This window comes from Carettochelys insculpta, chromosome 11, assembly GCF_033958435.1.
Source record: "Carettochelys insculpta isolate YL-2023 chromosome 11, ASM3395843v1, whole genome shotgun sequence".
Lineage (NCBI taxonomy): Eukaryota > Metazoa > Chordata > Testudines > Carettochelyidae > Carettochelys > Carettochelys insculpta.
In genome coordinates this window covers 18763178-18782846 of record NC_134147.1, presented here as the reverse complement: position 1 = coordinate 18782846, position 19669 = coordinate 18763178, and the positions used below count along the sequence as shown (strand labels likewise).

General features: G+C 49.3%; 1 protein-coding gene across 1 annotated transcript in view; it reads left to right on the top strand.

Moving 5' to 3' along the window:
- Positions 1–3625: 3625 nt before the first annotated feature.
- The window catches only part of LOC142019282 (solute carrier family 22 member 6-A-like), a 38860-nt gene continuing 22816 nt past the window's right edge, over positions 3626–19669 (top strand). The window contains 1 exon segment of the mRNA XM_075005937.1: positions 3626–3685. Coding sequence (XP_074862038.1) covers positions 3626–3685 — 60 coding nt within the window.

Sequence of the window (19669 nt, the reverse complement as noted above, 5' to 3'; positions counted from 1 at the left end):
CATATATGTCCTGGAACTTGCCCCGGCTGTTCTCCATGGCCTGCCGGACCATGGAATGGGAGCCCTTCGGGTTTAAGAATCGTCCTCCGCTGTGCTCCAGGGCACACATGGGGATGTGGGTCCCATCAAGGGCCCCGAAGCAATTCAGGAACCCCAGTGTGGTGAAGCCCAAGAGGGCCGCATCCAGGTCCCTGGTGCAGACAACCCTCTGCAAGAGCAGGGCATTCAGAGCATCGACCACCTGCAGGGCGGGGACACTGGCACTGGTGAGGGTGTGCAGGTTGTGCCTGGCCTCCTCTGGCCCCCCAACCCTGGCCCACACCCAGGGCCTCAACCTGGCCCACCTCCCTGGGCCTGCACGCAGGGTCCGCCCCCCCCGACAGTGGGTGCGTGCCCGGGTCTCCTTACCTCCATGATGACGGCCCCAACTGTGGCCTTGCCCACACCAAATTGGTGTGCCGCGGAGAGGCAGCTGTCTGGAGTGGCCAGCTTCCAGACAGCTATTGTGACCCTCTTCTCAACGGGGAGGGCACACTGCATCTGGGTGTCCTGGTGTCTCAGGGCAGGGCTCAGCCACTGGCAGAGCTCCAAGAAGATCTGCCGCCTCATCCAGAAGTCCTGGAGCCACCGGTCATCGTCCCACTCCCCCATGACAAGTTACTCCCACCACTCAGAGCTGGTGGTGTGCTCCAGAGCTGGCAGGGCACCCAGTGGGGGGAGAGGGGGTCAGGAGGTCCCAATGGTCTGGGGCATCCCCTTCTGCCCTTGGGGAGGGCTCCCCTGCCAACAGCTTCTGGGCGCCCACCCATGCTGCTGCTAGCAGGGTGCCCGCCCCGCTGGTGGTAGCCAGCAGGACATCAAGCTGCTGCTCTGTGTCCATTCCTGTGGTCACTGCATCTGTGGGGCTTGTGGCACCTCCGCAGGCCTCATGCTGTGCAGGCCGAGCGTGTTTGAGAGGGGCCCTTTAAAGGAGAGGCTTGCTGTGGCCCCAGAAGGGCTTGTCCACCCTGCGGCCCCCCCCCGCAGCCATTCTCGGCCCCTTATTTCGAATGGGGCTGCCCGTATGTGTGGACGCTTTCTTTCCGTGTCCAGGGAGCCCCCCTTCGACGTGACACATCACTATTTTGATGTTGCAAGTGGATGGCACCAGCTCCAGCGCGTATGTAGACACTCCGCGTCGAAGTAGCGTCTTTCCAAGTCTCTACTTTGAAGTAGTGCTCTACTGTAGACGTAGCCCTTGTGTGGGAGAGGCAGGCGGATGCTACCTTAAAGCACTTTCGAAAATCTTCCTCTAGCCAATACACTAGCGATACGTCAGCACGAAGTGATACAGAATTCCGCACAGACTCCAGTCCACCCTGCACCCCCTTATAGCCAAAATCAGAGCTTATTTTATGGTGGTACTAAGTACTGGCACCCCCACCTGAGTACTGGTTCCTCTTTATTTTTTTAAACAAACAAACAAAAAAAAAGAAGCATGGATCCTAACTGACCAATCCTGACTAGCCAAGTCATCATTCTTGTCCCCGTGCTCTGCAGATGAACCCCTTTGCTAGCACTGCCCTTTGTGCCTTTTTCCTACCCAATTTAATCCACCAAATAAGCAAAGTCAAACTTTAACTGGCTGAGCACATCAAACCTTTGCCTAACAATGTGTTGAGGTCAGCAAGAGGCTAAAACCCTGAGGGATAAGCAGGCAATAAATCCTGGCAGAAAACCCACCCCCCACTGCCAGAAGTGGTGGTTTCTGATTGACTAGTAACTGAATGGTTTGGCAGTGCAGGCTCGGACTAGCTAAACTGGGATTTCTGCAGCAATACAAAATAACTATAGCCAGTGAATGCAGGCAACAGCCTGCAAAGTTAAGCCACCTTGCCACTTTGGCAAATTTAACCTCTGGTATCAAAGGACAATTGGCTGAGAAGCACAAACCTTCCAAGAAGTTCAGCATAAGAATCCCAAGGGTGAATCAGCACCATTCAGCAGTTACTTATTGACCAAACCACTGAGCTACTTTGCTAACATAGGGGAGAGTCTAGTCTCACTCATCATTGCAAATTTTTTCTTTAAAAACAAGAAGTCTTGGGGCACCTTATAGACTAACAGATATTTTGGAGCATAAGCTTTTGTGGTCAAAGACCCACTTCATCAGATGCATGGCAGGAGTGGGGGTGGGATGTTTCAGAAGAGAATTTGAAGAGAGAGGTCTCAGTAAAGGGAAGGGCCAGAGCTGACAAGGTCTATTCAGTCAGGGTGGATATGGCCCATTATTGGCAGTTAATGTGGAGTTGTGAACACCAAGAGAGGAGAAAAAAAGTCAGTTCAGTCAGGGAGGATGTGGCCCATTCTCAGTTGCTAATGTGGAGATGTGAACATCAAGAGCAAAGAAACTGCTTTTGTAATGGACCAACCACTCCCAGTCTCTGTTCAATGCTTGGTTGCTGGAGTTAAATTTGCAAAAGAATTGCAGCTCAGGAATTTCTTTTTCCATTTTATTTTTGAAATTTTTTTGTTGTAGGACTGCTACTTCTAAATCTGTTACTGAGCGTCCAGCGAGACTGAAATGTTCTCCTATAGGCTCTTGTATGTTACCAATCCTGATGTCTGATTTATGTCCATTTATTCTTTTGCCCAGCGACTGTCCAGTTTGGCCAATGTAAATTGCAGTGGGGCATTACTAGCAAATGACAGCATATATTGTATTAGAAGATTTGCAGGTGAAAGAGCCCCTGATCGTGTGGTTGATGTTAGGTCCTGTGATGATATCGCTGGTGTAGATAGGTGAGCAGAGCTGGCAGAAAGGTTTGTTGCAGGGATTGGTTCCAGGTTTAGTTACTGCATTGTGGTCTATAGTTGCTGGTGAGAATTCATTTAAAGTTGCCAGACTGTCTGTAGGCAAGGACAGGCCTGCCTCCCAAGGTCTGTGAGAGTGAAGGATCATTGTCCAGGATGGGTTGTGGATCACTGATGATGCGCTGGAGAGGCTTTAGCTGGGGGCTCTATGTGATGGCCAGTGGTGTTCTCTTGTTTTCCTTGTGAGGCCTGTCTTGTAGCAGGTGACTTCTGGGTAGATGTCTGGCTCTGTCAATCTGTTTCCTCACTTCCTACAATGGGTATTGTAGTTCCAGGAAAGCTTGGTAAAGGTCTTGTAGACATTTGTCTCTGTCTGATGGATAAGAGCAAATGCGATTGTACCTTAGTGCCTGGCTATATACAATGGTTTGCGTAGTGTGCCCTGGATGGAAGCTGGAGGCGTGTAAATAAGCACAGCAGTCTGTGGACTTTTGGTATAGGGTGGTATTTATGTGACCATCACTAATTTGCACAGTAGTATCCAGGAAGTGGATATTTTGTGTAGACTGGTCCAGGCTGAGGTTGATGGTGGGGTGGAAACTGGTGAAATCATGGTGGAACTCTTCAAGAGCCTCTTTCCCATGGGTCCAGATGATGAAGATGTCATCAGTGTAGCACAAATAGAGGAGGGGGGCTCGGGACAAGAACTGCGGAAGCGTTATTCCGGGTCAGCCATAAAAACGTTGGCATACTGTGGAGCCATGCCGTGCTCACAGCAGTGCCATGGATTTAAATTTTTTCTTTTACATTGACACAGCACTACCCGAGACCCATGAGTTTTCCTGAACTTCTGGACCACCTTGGCAGCATGGGACGCTTCCAAGTCATGCAGGTGGCATCTCTGGCCATCCTGTTCTTAATGGTGGCCAGCCATAATCTCCTGCAGCTGGGATCCCAGAGCATCACTGCCAAGTGCACATCGCAGCTAACTACACGCATCGTGGCAATGTCACTGCCAGCCTCCACGCTGGAGAGCTGCTCCAGGCCTCCATTCCCACGGACACGAGACAGAAGCCAGAGAAGTGCCAGTGGTTTGTCACCGCCCCCCACTGGCGGCTCCTGAACCCAAATGCCACAATCACCAACACCACAGAGATGGATACTGAGCCATGTGTGGATGGGTGCGTGGCAGGGTATCCTGCCTTGCCTCGCTCCCGAGGGTCCAAGATTCATCCCCAGGGCTTCACGGCCCAGTCAGACCCCTGATGCCTAGTCACCATTAGCAGGCCAGTCACAGTTCACGGGCCTCTGCGGCCTAGGACCTCCCTGCCTCAGGCACATAGGGAGGTGGGGGTATGGGAGCATGGGCCTGCCCGCTCCACCGAGCTCCAGCCCCAAGCCCCATTGGTGGTGTTTGAGAGACCCCAGCCACCAGCTCAGCGGGGATCCTCATCGCAATATGCTGAGTTCATGGGTTACCTTCGCAGTTCCCCTCGCCACCCCAGGCTACTTCCTGCCCCGCTCCTGGTGCAGTCCATCACTTCCATTCAGGTCTCACCCCCTCCAGCCGCTTCTGCCGCGGACTGCTGTTCCGGTGGGGGCTGCCACCATTGTTGCTGCTGCCCCTCAGGTGGCGGTGGCGGTGGCGGTGGCGATTGCTGCTGCTGCTGCTGCTGCTGCTGCTGCTCAGGTCACCATGACTCCTGGGCTTCTGCAGAAGCTCCTTCCCCCCTGCTGGCCGGCCCCAACTGCCAGGCTTCTCCAGCCTTTATACCAGGCCTACAGTTGGAGCATGCCCAGCAGGGCCTTGGGGGTGGGGCCTGTTCTTTACAATAGGCCTGGCTCTCAACCCCCTGCTCAGTGTGGGGTTGGTACGCCCCATCAAACCCTTGCACAGTGCAGGGTTAGTACACTCCATCACAGGGTGGACCTTTGATAAGAGACTGTTCACCTCTACCATCCTGTTCACCTCTCCTGTCGTCTCTCAGGGTTCAGAATGGGGGAGCACAAATGTGGGTTTAAAGCCATCTCTCTGTGTCTGCCTGGAGTGAAATACTGAGACTCTGGGAAAGGTACAGGCAGAGTCCCCAAACAATAACTCTTCTAACTAAAGCTCACCATGATGGATCTCTGCCTCAGGCTGAATATTTTTGGAAACTATCATTGGATATTTTATTATACGTACAAAAGTCAAAATACTTTACAAGAGGTTTTCATGAAATTGTTTCTATATTTGCCAAGTGACATCTGTTCTAGTGGCAATTTTACTTTTTTCGCCCGTGATTTTTCAGCCAGTTTCAGGGTTTTTCGAGTTGAAGAGGAACCATGATTTTTTCAGGCTTCGCGCTGCCAAGACTAGTTGCTAAAACATAAAGACTGCACATTTAAAATGGATAGGAGGAAATCGTTTTTAACAAACAATTGTATTTGGAATTCACTGCTACAAGACACAAATAGCAGGATTCAGGGAAGGATCAGATGTTTGTATATGTAAGGAAAAAATCCAAAGTAAGGATTTAAGAAGAAATAAGCAAGAATGTGTGAAGAAATTGAAATTCCCTAGATGGCCCTATCACTGCATGAGTACCTGACTCTCTTGAATTTGATCTGATCAAGTGGGTCTGTTCCCACAAAAGCTCATCACTGAATAAATCATTTTGTTAGTCTTTAAAGTGCTACATTTCTCCTGCTTTGTTTTGTTGGAGTACCGACTAACACGGCGACCTCTCTGTTCATACTCTGACTCTTTTGAACATATTTTTCCTCGCAGCTCTCTGAAGAAGGAAATGGAGTCACAGAAAGACTAAGTGACTTGCCCAGGGTCAGACAGGAAATCTGTAGTACAGAGGAAAATTAAACCCATCATCTAAATTCTAGACTTCTGCCCAACCCACTAGACCACAGGTGGCCAGTGTGTGGCTCTTTTTCCATTAACGAGTGGATTGTGGAGCCCAACCTATCTCCCTATTCTGTACCCACCAGACTGGGGAGAGCCCAGAACCTGTGCCTTTTTGGTTTTTAATTTTGTGAAAAATAAATCCTAGAGTAGCTACAGCTTCATTTTAACTACTTCCCATTGGAGTTTTGAATACTGTTATCAGGTCATTTTATGTATCACTGTGTTGAACCCTGTTAAACGGAAATTTAGTTATATTTTGTGGAATGGTTCCTGGAAGTAGATGGGGTGTGGAGGAACCTCTCTGTGCCTTCTATTTTTGGGTTGCTTAGTTGATTGCCCTATTGAGTGGGTGGAGCATGGATGGAAGGGCGTGGGAGACAGGCACCTACAGGTACTTGCAAGGGTTGGAGAGGGTAGATCCAAGACCAATGAGAAGAACGGTGGAGCCGGTGAAGTGGGCCCATTGAAAGAAGATGTGGATGTCTTGGGAGTCACCAGCAACACCCAGAAGAAGGTGCTAAGTGCATGTTCATACGATTGCTCTTCCAGATTATGCATGTGCATGAGATAGCTGGTTGGTGTCAGCATGCATGGGAGAGAGGACACTGTGGAGGGGGGCGTGTCTTGCATGGGGACCCGGAGTTTGTCTGATCAGTGCTGGGGCACCGATCCGGATCAGCGGAGGCCCGGCTCCACCCCTTCCCCCATCTGACTCACCTGGCCAGTACAGCTGGGGGGAGCAACTATTGGTAACAGCAACAAGAAAGGTGTGTTTGTGTGTGTGTATGTCTGAGTGTGATATATCACATGCATATGATAAGTGTTGATTGTTGCACCACGCACCAAGAAATGTGGCATTTTGCCTTTTCTCCCTCAAAAAGCTCCCATGCACTACTGTTCAGTACAACACTGGAACCTTTTTAAAACTGCATTGGTTTGGGCATCTCTTTTACATTAATATTTCTTGATGGCTCTACAAAAACTGATATTTATTTTCTTCTGGGCTTTTTTTAATTTTACTTTTTTATTAAGATCAAGACATATGATCAAAGATAAACTACAAATGAATGTCCTCGTAAATTGCACAGAGCCAGATCCCTCCAAACAACTGCGCTAAGGAAAATAAAATGAAGAACATTTTTACTGTTTTTTTTGTTATTGTAGTGCTGCTGGACGTATTTATACCGTGTGACCGGCTGGAAAGCAAAGGGAGAACATGTCACAACTACTCTGCGTAGACTCTCCCTGCAGTTCAGCGCCCCACATAGCTTTCTGCAGGAATCCAACATACACTGCCAGCAACTTATACATATGGGTCATTCATGGTCTGCCATTGCCTGTGTAGTCAAACCACCCATTGAGTTGAGTGTATATGGGAAGCGGCTCAGAGGCAGTGCGTATCGTAGGCAGGGGAAGCAGTGCCTTCCCAGACTGCCTCACCTGATGCCACCCATGATCTGCTGTGGGCTGCACAGCAGCACCTGCCTGCTCCCTGGAGCTCTGGGCATGTGCTATCCCAGGCTAGGCAACAGCAGCCCCATTGTATCTGTGTGTTGGAGGAGAGGGTTGGGCAGAGGCTGGAGGCCGCAGTGGGGAGTAGAGCCTCAGGTGGGGAAATGGTGCTGAGAGTGTTTCTCTCCCCGAGTCCTGGGGTCACCCGCTGCCCATGAAGGTGCTAGTGATCTGGTATCATGTTCATAGACAGGCTGAACGCACTATGCACAGTAAAAAAACAAAAAAAGCAGTCCAGTAGCACTTTAAAGACTAATGAAATAATTTATTAGGAGATGAGCTTTTGTGGGACAGACTCACTTCTCCAGATCTACAGCCCTACCAGAACAGACTCAATATATAAAGCACAGAGGTCCAAAAATGGTTATCAAGGTTGACAAATCAGAAGAATTGTTATCATTGTTGGCTAATCAGATAGAAGAGCAAGAGAGGTCTGATTTGCCAACAATGATAACAATTTTTCTGATTTGTCAACCTTGATAACAACTTTTGGACCTCTGTGCTTCACATGTGGAGTCTGTGCTGGTAGGGCTGTAGATCTGGAGAAGTGGGTCTGTCTCACAAAAACTCATCACCTAATAAATTATTTTGTTAGTCTTTAAAGTGCTACATGATGGCTTTTTTTGTTTTGATAGAATACAGACTAACACGGCGACCTCTCTGGTACTGTGCACAGTGATTTTCTTATTCAGCGCTGCTTTGAAAAGACTCCACTGCACACCAGTTAAGGGCCAGGTGCCAGCTGGAATCAGTGGAGCTTTGCTAATTAGACCAGTTGAAAGTCTAGCCCATGATTTCATGGAATACAGTAGTGGTGAAGACCGACAGCCTGAAGAACAAAGAGGTAAAGCGCGTGCTCTACCTCACAGAACAAAGCTTGTGGCATTGTTAAACTGCCCGAGAGTCCTAGGTTCCGCCTACACTACAAGATAAATTAGAATTCATTAATATTGGTTTTGTAATTCTGGAATGTATAAGTTCGAATTTGATCATCCGCACTTCCCACGTGCTCCTCACAAAGTCAATTCATGGTTGCCACACTCAACTTGGCTAACATCGACTGTTGCAGTGGTGCATTGTGGAAACCTATCCCACAGTTCCCTCATCCCCCTAGCACTCTGGGTATGCTTGCTGGTCTTTGACATCATCTTCCCACACTGCATTTTCCTCATTCTCCTCCCGTGCTAAGCAAACGTCCATTTTTCCCCTTGAAAAGAAGGAAAAATAGGGCATCCACACAGACAGCGAAAAAGTTTACAAAAACGTCTTTCTTCTTTCGCTGAACTCTCAGCTGTCCCCCCTCCTGTGACTACATCCAATCCCAGAAAATATGCCGATATCCAGAAATAACACAGGTACTCTGGAAGTTAGAAGAAAGAGGACAGAAAAGCCTAGGAAAAAAGATTTTTGACTTCATCGAAACTAATAGAGGGACCCCGAAAAGCATGAAGAAAGAGACGATAGGAAAATTTTTCAGAAAAGAGACTTACTGAAGGGAAGAGTCTTTGGTTTTCCGGTGCACTATAAAGCTTCTGTGCAACAACTGTATTCTCAACTGGCCATCCACTGCTTGTCCCACCTCCTATCATTGCAGCCGATTTCTGAAAATAATACAGCGGCCCAGACTGTATTCTCAAAGTTAGAAGAAAAAGGATAGAAAACTCCAGGAAAAAAGAATTTTTGGTTTCCCCCCTCAATATATTGCTGTGAAATTAGGCCTACTGGCAAGACGTTTAGATAAGAGATAAAATAATATAGAGGATGAGAACGATTTAAATGATGCATGTTCTGTAAAAGATGTCCCCAGAAGACCTCTGCTAAGGTAGTTTTGCAACAAAACAGAACAACACAGAAAGAATATCAAAACAAAGCAGCAGTAAAGTAGCACTTTAAAGACTAACAAAATAATTTATTAGGTGAGGAGCTTTTGTGGGGCAGACCCACTTCTTCAGACCATAGCCAGACCAGAAAAGACTCAATATCACTGCAGGTATAATAAGCTGATGGTGGAAACCCCAAATCGCATTGACTGGGGGAGCCAGCTTGTGTTTCCGGAGGGGGAAAGGGCAAGCGCTGAGGGCCCAGTTGACACGGTCCCTTCATGGGGAATCAGCCCCCACCAGGTGATGAGATAACAGCTTGCCCAGATACAGCTCTCCTTGCCAAAGGATCACAAAGCACTGCACAAACGGATCTGGATTTTCATCCCCCTGTTTTCAGGGGTAAACCAGAAAATATTTACTGGAAGATCTAATCTATGGCAGAGATGGAAAAATAAGTAAGGGGTCTAGTTGCCAGCTTCTTCAACTAATCACTAAACCAGAGGTCAGCAACCTTTCTGAGGAGGACTGTCAACATTTGACCTTTTGACCTCTATGTACAGTCTGAGTTCTGGTGATACTTTTTAAAGTGACTAATAGTCCTACTTACAACAGCTTCATTAATAAATCAATTAAGATACAGAGCTTTAACATTTCAGTGGTGGGTGGTAGCACTAGCTGGTCTCATGTTAATCCACAGGTGGTCTGGCTTTGAGCAAGCTCCCAGCTGCATGAGATGGAGGGACAGGACTGAGCTCTGGCCCTGCATAGCAATGAAAAAAATCAACTCAGATGCCACTCTTGGCACCCATGCCAGTGGTTGCTGACGCCTCCATTAAACTCTGCTTTCCTGTCTGGAGCTGAGAACAGAACTCAGGAGTCTTAGATCCCAGTCCACTTAACCATATTGCTTCAGGCTCTAAGCCCACAATGCCAATGAGAGCCTGCAACAGAACCCAAGCCTCTTTCCCATCTGTCTCACTGCTCTAACCATTAGAAGAGACAACATATTGTTCCTGTCACATCTATTGGATGCACATTCTGCACTACCAGGAAAGAAGTATCATGGGGTAGCTGAGTTAGTCCGTAGCTTCAAAAACAACAACAAGTCCTGTGGCACCTACTAGACAAATGGATATTTTGGAGCATAAGCCTTCCTGGGCAAAGACCCGCTGACAAAGCTTATGATCCAAAATATCTGTTAGTCTATAAGGTGCCACAGGACTTCTTTACCAGCAAAGAGACACTCATGCTTGGTCTATTCATAAGAACATAAGAACATAAGAACATAAGAATGGCCATACTGGGTCAGACCAAAGGTCCATCAAGCCCAGTATCCCATCTGCCGACGGTGGCCAATGCCAGGTGCCCCAGAGAAGGAGAACAGAAGACAAGTGATTTATCTCCTGCCATCCATCTCCTGCCCTTGTTATGAAGGCTAGGGCACCATACTTTATCCCTGGCTAATAGCCATTTATGGACCTGACCTGCAAAAATTTATCAAGCTCTTTTTTAAACCCTAATAGAGTCCTGGCCTTCACAGCCTCCTCGGGCAAGGAGTTCCACAGGTTGACTGTGCGCTGTGTGAAGAAAAATTTCCTTTTATTAGTTTTGAACCTACTACCCATCAATTTCATTTGGTGTCTCCTAGTTCTTGTATTATGGGAAAAGGTAAATAATTTTTCTATATTCACTTTCTCCACACCATTCATGATTTTATATACCTCTATCATATCGCCCCTCAATCGCCTCTTTTCCAAACTGAAAAGTCCCAGTCTCTCTAGCCTCTCCCCATATGGGACCCTTTCCAAGCCCCTAATCATCTTAGTCGCCCTTTTCTGAACCTTTTCTAATGCCAATATATCTTTTTTGAGGTGAGGAGACCACATCTGCACGCAGTACTCGAGATGTGGGCGTACCATAGTTTTATATAGGGGAAGTATGATATCTTTTGTCTTATTATCGATCCCTTTTTTAATAATTCCTAACATCCTATTTGCCTTACTAACTGCCGCTGCACACTGCGTGGATGTCTTCAGAGAACTATCCACTATAACTCCAAGATCCCTTTCCTGATCTGTCGTAGCTAAATTTGACCCCATCATGTAGTACGTGTAATTTGGGTTATTTTTTCCAACATGCATTACCTTACACTTACCCACATTAAATTTCATTTGCCATTTTGCTGCCCAATCACTCAGTTTGCTGAGATCTTTTTGTAGTTCTTCACAATCCCTTTTGCTTTTGACTGTCCTGAACAACTTGGTGTCATCTGCAAACTTTGCCACCTCACTGCTTATTCTAGGCAGATAAGTCGACAGAAGATACGCCATTCTAGCTACGGCAATTATGTAGCTGGAATTGACTTATCCGCAATCGACTTACCTGGCCGTCCTTACTAAGGAACGTCAACTGCTGACCCCGATAGGCCAATTTTGCACGTCTCCCCCAGGAGCGCAAAATCAAACCCTGGAAGATCCACCCTGAATGGATCAGTCTTCCAGGTAACATAGACGTGGCCTAAGTGTTTTCTACCTCACAGCATCTTCCACAGCACTTCTACCTATGGCCCTGGGGAAGGAAGAGAATAGAAGAAAAAAGTGGAATGAAATGGGACAAAGTGGCCTAGGGACATAAAAGCTCCATGAGCCAGATCCCCAGCTGGTGTGAACTGGCTGTACCTTTGCTGGAGTCAATGGAGCCAGACCCCCAGCTGGTATAAACTGGCGTAGTTACCTCAACTTCAAGGAGTGATTCCGAATTACAGCAGCTGCATATATTTGGCTCTTCTCTGAGATGTCCGGTTTATGGAAACAACCAGCCTCTACAGCCAGCTGATGCCTCAGTGCCTAGCATGAGCTGAGTGGATCACAGCAGGACCCTTACGTGCTGGCAGTGCTACAGAGACTACCAACACGGCCTGCCCCCTCATTATTTTCACGCCAGCAGCCAGTTAAGGTGTGAAAATCTTTTGTTTCCCAGCCAGCAACTTTTCGATTCATTCCGCTCCATTTGTACTGGGAAAGGGGCATTGTACTAAGCTTGCTTTCCAGCCCAGTAACACTGCAGCACCATTTCATGTGCATTTCTTTCTCCATCCATAGCTTTTCCATATCTGTGTCGAATTTTTCCCCTTGAAACGATTAAAAAGTGGATTGAACATTTCCATTTTTGTCAAAAAGCCATCATATATCAGAAAGAGAAAGTCATGGCCAAGAAAACTTTTAAGCAGGTCGAGTGAGAAGAGCAATATAATTGTGCCCTTTTAGCAGATGGGGAAATCGAGGCACAGCAAGATTTAAATTACTTGCCCAATGCCACCCAATTGGTCAAAACTAGAAACAGAAGCTAGTTCCAGCTGAGCATGTTTACAGCATTATGGCAATGCTGTAACAAGACTCTGGGGTCACAGGAAACTTGTTTTGCCATGTTAAACGTTTTCTATTTTCTTCTTGTTCTGAAGCCAGGACTTAGCCCGAGATGGTTCAGCCTTACCTATTCCTCTGGCATTCTCATTTTGTTCTGTCCCAAGCTCCTCACACCAGGAACTGCAGGAAAGACACCATGTTCACATTCCCAAGTCACATGTTCCTCTCCAGGTCCTGGCTGCATGGTGGGATCACATTAGCTCTTGTTCATTAATTTGCTAAGTGGAAGTTGTCCTGAGTAATTAAAGAGGCATTCAAGATTTGCCTGTGGGTTTGGGATCCTGTCACTGAAACAGTGGCAAAGAGGTTGCAAGCTCTAATGTTCTGTGTCCTCAATGTGTTGCTGCCACAACCTGATCTCCACTGATCCAGAAAGATTTCTGGAAAATTTTCTTGGTGAGAGCACAATCGACTGAGCTGCAGACAGCCTATTAAAGACATTGCTTGGCAGAACATAGGAAGCAGGTAAGTATTTTAAGTGTATGGGACCAGATTCAGATTCACAGGTCCATTGTAGACATGGGTCTGTCAACACCTGCAAAGAATCTGGGTCACTGACTCTCCATGGTTTGGTAAGAGAAGGGGCTTGAAATGCTGTGACTCCACATTTACATTGATGTACACGAATCAGATCCTCAGCTGGTCTAAGGCAGCATTGAAATTAGTTGAGCTCTGTTCATTTAACCCTGCTGAGCTCAGGGCTCATTCAATCTCCCTGACTTTGTAAAATGGGTCTTGAAGAGTCGTGACTTCTGATTTACGCTTGTGTAGATAGGTCAGGTGGAGTAAATCAGCATAGCCCTTATCTCTCATCGACTGCTGAGGTCAAATTCCATGCCTGGGTGATCAGATGTCCCATTTCTCAAGGGATAGTCCCATACTTAAGTCCTCCTGCAAGTGTCCTATTTTTATTTAAAAAAAAAAGGGGGGGGAGGCAAATTGTCCCCTATTTTCTTCCTTCCCATCAGTACTGCTGGCTCCTACTGCTGGTCAGATCCTTGCCCGCCAGATACTCACCCAACAGCGGTTTCTGGGGGCTCAGTGACTAACCATGGGGTGGAGATGTAGGGCTGGTGGTCAGGCAAAGCTGCAGCACTCCCCACTGCTGGTCCATGAGTCCAGGTCCTGCTGCGTGCCAACTTTAGGCCAGCAGGCTCCCTCTGCCTGCCTTCACTGCGATGGCTGGTGAGTGGGGGTAGGTGGTGGCCAGTCAAATGTTACCTCTGCTGCCCACCCATTGGCCATTTACATGCTTCTCCCCTCACAATCTTCTCCCTGCTGTGCCAATTTTTGCACTTGTGAAGGAGTGGGGGATACCTGTGTGTGTGTGAGTGGCTCACAGAGGGTGTGGGTCTCCTGCTGAGGATAACCTTGATGACCAGGTAACACCTTTGTACTGGAGACAAAGGAGGAGGTGGAGCCTGAGGGGTTTGAATTGGAACTGGGAGTTGGGAAGCAGTTAGTCTGGGCTGGGAGAGAGAGAGAGGAAGGAGGGGACAAGGCCCTGGCTCTGGGGGCCCCTCAGGGCCTCCTCTCCCCAACATGGATTGGACTGGCTGTCCCTGCCTGCTGTACTGACTCCTCTGTACGACGCTGTGCCCTGTTGGCTAATAAACCTGCTATTCTCCTGCTGAGTGAGAGTCACTCCTGCCTGCAGATGGGGTGCAGAGGTTGGGCAACCCTGAACCCCATCACACTGGTGTCAGAAGTGGGATGTTCTGCACCCCAAAGATGGAGCATCCAGCAGTAAGTGATGGGGGCCCAGGAGGAAGAAGGGGGGCCAGCGAGACCCAGGTGTGCTGACGGGCAGTGAGGCGTAGTTCCCCAAGGCGGAGGGGCCTGCGGCCAAACCCGAGTGACCGCGGTCATGGTCCTCGAGAGGGGGGTGTCACACCCGAGGAGGGGTTACTCCTGGGAGTCAGTTAGAGTCAGTCCCAGAAGGTGGAGGGGCCGAGGGCCCAACCCCCAGGAACAAGTGACCCACGAGGAGGCTGACATGCTGAATGAGTTCATCCCAAGACAGCGTGCTCATGGTCCTTAAGAGTGGGTGTCACACTGAAGAAGGGGTCCCTCTGGGAGTTTGTTGGAGTCGGTCCCAGAGGGCGGAGGGACCTACGGCCTAACCCCAGGGAGCTTGTGACCCGCAAGGAGCCTGGCACACTGAAGGAATTCTTCCAGGAATCCTGGGGTGCAGAAGGCAACAGCCTGAGAGCCTGCAACCACGCTCAGCAACTCCGCTGTGAAGTGGCAGCACCTGGAAACCGAATCGAGATTAAAGGAGCTGGACAAGGTAGCATGGATGTGCAGTGGCAGAGCTGACGGTTAAGGAAACTCCTGCAGAGGTGAGCCCAGATTGGGGCAGGGAACCCGGGACTGCATGGAGCTCTGAACCGAGTGGCCTGCCACAGCTCAAGGAGGGAAGGAGTAATTCCAACCCATCATCTACTAGTGGCCAAGACAGATCTGCGAAGCATTTTCCAGGCCTGGGCTGAGGAAGGTGCCTGTGTGCCTGCGCAGGAAAGCAGCTTGTCCATTGGGAATGGCAAGTTGTCTGTGAGAGAAGCTGCTTCGCCTTCTGGGCATGTGTGGAGACCAGCCAGGGGCTGGGACAAAGGAGAGAGTGTCTCCGATTGTCTGTGTTGAAGAGCAGCAGCAGCCTGCGGAGAGAGCAGAGCCTGCATTTGGAAAAGGTGCCAGCGAGGAAACTAGTCCATTGTCTGAGGAGGATTCCCCAGCCTGGGGTGGCTGGACAGAGAACCACCAGGAAAGAGCATTCCAGGTGTGACTCTGAATCCAGCCACTGGGGCTGGAGCAGAGGGAATGGCTCTGGGATGGGCAGTGGTATTCCTGATAAGGACGTTGGTCTTTGGTGCAAGAAAGGTGCTTCTGCTTCTGGGGAAGTGAATCCTTTGTCTGAGCCTGTGGGGGCTCGAGATGGGGCCAAGATCCCAGAGCTGGATCTGAGTGCACCTGAAGCCCAGATGGGAAGTGGGCCTACCTCTGTGTCTCCCACGGAGGATGATGCTTTAACTCGGTCTGATCCAGTTAGTATCATCAGGGAATCCCAGAGACCAGTCGATTCTGGTACTTGTTCTTTGCCTGATGCTGGGTGTTACTGGGAGGGGAGAGAGGACTCTGTCCTACCAGAGTCATCCTCTAGCCAGGGCATAGGAAGAGCAGACTGGCAATGGAGTTACGCTGACTGATGAAGATAAAGAAGCTGGTAGCAGAAGGGAGGAAAGGGATCCTAACCTTCTGTCTGGTGGTACCAGCTGTCTGCCTGGAGGGGGATTATGTGGGAATCTGCCTGATGGGCCAGAAGTGATCCTGGGCATAGGTGAAACCCAGGAGCTGGTTGTGGCTCAAGGGAGCAGTGCCCCATGTGCAGGCAGACAGGGGTGAGTTGTTGTTTGGGGGAGCTCTTGAGGAAGAGAATGAAACTTTTCCTGAGGAGTCTGTGGGGACTGCAGAAAATGGGAGTGAGGTGAAGGAAAGTGAACAGGAAAGGTGCTTGTCTGTAAGAGCCAGAGCAGCCCTTTGCCTGGGGAGAAGTTTGTTTCAGCTTCTGATGGCCAGAACCTTCCTGAGTGTGAAACCACTGGCTGTGCTCTGCAAGGGTCCAAAGCAGGCAGTGTGAAAGTTTCTCAGGAATTGGAAGGTAGTCCAAGTAAAGTGAAAACTATCAGGGTATGTGAGCAGCCCTGTGAGGACCAAGTGAAACAGCTGCACAGTCAATCTCTGTACAAGGCAGGAGAGCGCCAGCAATTCCCCATCTCCAGATGGTGGAAACACTTTTATTCTCATAATGGACTCCACTTCTGATTTCATGGGGAGGCAGAAGTTGGAGGTGGAAGGACAAAGGAGCTGTGGGCCTGGTGGGCCAGTAAGGGATAAACAGGGATTCCTTCATGTGGATTCTGCGTCTGGGACTCACAAAACAACTTTTAGAAACCAGTTTGGTTTGCAAATTTCCAGACTGGCTAGGAGGGCTCAGTCTCCCTGAGATCATCAACGCCCAGCACTCGTTAGTAGGGCAGGCACACCCAGAGAGATCAGATTTCCACCCCAGGGGGCAAGAGAGACGATTAGAACTTTATGGTGCAATGAAATGTCTCAGCCCTTTAGCCCCAAAATACCAGATTCTCAAGGAGATTACACAAAGGTTGTGGTCTACCAAAGAGCAATGTAAATGTACAATTGCAATGGGTTTGTTCTGCTACTCACGCTGACTGCTGTAACCAAGGGGTGCTGCTACCCAAAGCTGTAGAATTGTACCATGTACTGAAGGGTTAGAAAGAGCCATGTAACATGATGACATCGATGTATAAGCATGAATTGTATGTTGAAGGAGTTTGTAATTCTAAAATGTCACCGTTGTTCGCTGTAACTCGTCTTGCAACCTCTGACATGAGAAGGAACATTCCAAACCTATTGTGTGGCATGGAAGCGGAAACTGAGGCACACAACCATTTTGGTGGTCTGGCTAAATGCCAAGGGTAGAAAGCATTTGTACCTTCCTTTACTGGACTGTAACTGAATTCCAAACATTGGCCGGAGCAGCTGTATGGACTGGTGCTCAGACAGGGCAGGGCCCAGACCAGAAAAGAACTGTTTGATCTGTTGGTGCTGCAGCAGCCGTATGGGCTCTGCCTGCCCGACTTGAGAACGTGGCTGATGGACCGGAGACCAAAGCAGGGAGACCAAACAACCCGCGGGAACTAAAGGGACTTGCCCGGCTGCATCACATGAAAAGGGCCAATACCAAGCTCCTGACTTGGAGCCTCCCCAGCAGGATTATGACATGGAGGTGGTGCACATCAAGGGGAGCACCGAGGGTACAGCCCATGCCCTGTCACAAGGGGAGGGCCCTGACCTTCCCCAGGTCACTGACTGAGTGACTCTGCTCAGTTCGGTCTGGAAGCGGGGAGAGATATGACGGAGTGGGGGACACCTGCGTGTGAGTGGCTCACAGAGGGTGTGGGTCTCCTGCTGAGGGTAACCTTGACGACCAGGTAACACCTTTGTACTGGAGACAAAGGAGGAGGTGGAGCCTGAGGGGTTTGAATTGGAACTGGGAGTTGGGAAGCAGTTAGTCTGGGCTGGGAGAGAGAGAGAGAGAGAGAGACACGAAGGAGGGGGCAAGGCCCCGGCTCTGAGGGCCCCTCGGGGCCTCCTCTCCCCAACATGGATTGGACTGGCTGTCTCTGCCTGCTGTACTGACTCCTTTGTACGATGCTGTGCCCTGCTGGCTAATAAACCTGCTGTTCTCCTGCTGAGTGAGAGTCACTCCTGCCTGCAGACGGGGTGCAGAGCTTGGGGAACCCCGAACCCCATCACAGCACTCCACAATACCACTGCTTCTCCAGTTCTCCCAGGCAGGATACGAGCCCCCTCCGGAGGCTGTGGGAAGAGCTGGCCCCTTGGATCATTCAGCTCATCAGCAGCCTGGGTGGCAGGCTCCTTCCTCCCCACACTGCTCTGGCTGGGCTGGCACCTGTGGAAAGCTCAACACCATCTGGCCTGGGATGCTGGCTGGGAGTACCCCAACCCTGCTTGTGCAAAAACCCTACACAGCAGAGATGGGGAAGCTTCCCCATCCCTCAGCTAAGCTCAGGAGCAACAGGGGGAAGCTATTTCCCGACTGTTTACACCATAACCCCACAGCTCCCCAGGCAGGGGCTCTTCACACCTTCTTCACATGTTTCTCCCCCCCACCCCCTACCATCGGTCTGGCCACCAGCAATTGCCGATCTTCTCTAGGCACCCTTCCCCACTGAGCCACCTGGCTGCCCTGAAGTCCCTGCAGCTGGGCTCCCTGGGCCCAGGTACTCAATGCATCCTTACAGCTCATCCCATTCCTGACTGTACTGTAGCCAGGGCATGGGTGGCAGCTAGGTTATGTTGCTGGCCAGCAGCAGCTTGGAGTTATTAGCTGCCTTTCTACCTGTGCAAGCACGAGAGGACAAGATGTTCCTAGCCAGAACAGAATGCGGGGCAGGAGGGAAGAGATGACCTCTGGAAAACCATGAGTCAGCTCATCCCCACCCCTACCACTTGGAAGCAGCCCCCATCTCTTCCCTCCCGCACAGGGCCAAAAGGCAGTGGCTTGCCCCATCCCGGGGTGAGCCCCGACAGAAATCTAGGACAGGCCTGTGAATCTCCATGCCCCACACATGATGCCTTGAGAAGATGCCGGAGGGTCCACCCTGGGGGCCCAGCAAATCATGCATGGAGGGATTAACTGGGTCAGTTACCCGCCTCCTCCTGTGAGAGAGGTGTCCTGTAATGTGCATGAGTGTGTCACCTCTCGCCATGCAACACTTAAAGAGAAGAAGGTAAATAAAGAATCCAGATACTCAACATTTCTTTTGAACTGGGGCTTAGTTAACTTGATGTTAATTTGAACATTTGTACTGCATGTTCTGAATTCTACTGAACTCGCTTGAACACAGAGAGCCGTCTGTACCCATATGAAGAATGTGCAGCTGCAGAAGCCACCTGAAAATTTGGGTCACCACCAGGTCTTAATCTCCACCCAACATCCTCTTCCTAGCCCTGTTCTGTGGCTCTGCTTCCTCTGGAGAGGATCTAGTTAACTCAAAAGTGAAACAGCCTGACAGACCTAGTAGAAGACCGCTGACCCTTTGAAAGAGCCATTCAAGTGGTAACGAAGCCATTTAATGAGCGTTTGCCAACCCCAAGTATATGCCGCCAGTTTGTGAATGTACTGCGTTAGTGGACAGCACCTTAGTTTAAAATTTGTTTTCAAAATAATCCTTCATGTGCTGCTATAGATTACAAAAATCACAGCTTTAAAAATCATCATCTGCCCCACTCCGGGCTGCAAGTGTATTAGTACGGTGTAGGGCTTCCATAAATCCTAAGGATGGCCCTACGAATACGAATAATGTCACTAGGTGTCCCATATTTGGCACAGAGAAATACAGTCACTCAGAGTCTACCCTGCTGCCTAGCAGTATGGTTATGCAGAAACTCCCACTGAGCTATGGGGAACTCCAGAATGTTGGCCATCTATCCAACAAGATTTGTTCCACAGTGCAAAACACATCAGGGTTGGAAAGCTCAGGTTTAAAGGCATATTTTACCTGGCTCTCTCTTGACATGTTCTCCCCTAAATTACTCTTGGAGTTGTTTGTTTGTTTGTTTTCCACTAAGCCTTGCAAACCAAGGTGAACTTTGCCTAACTGGACAAATGA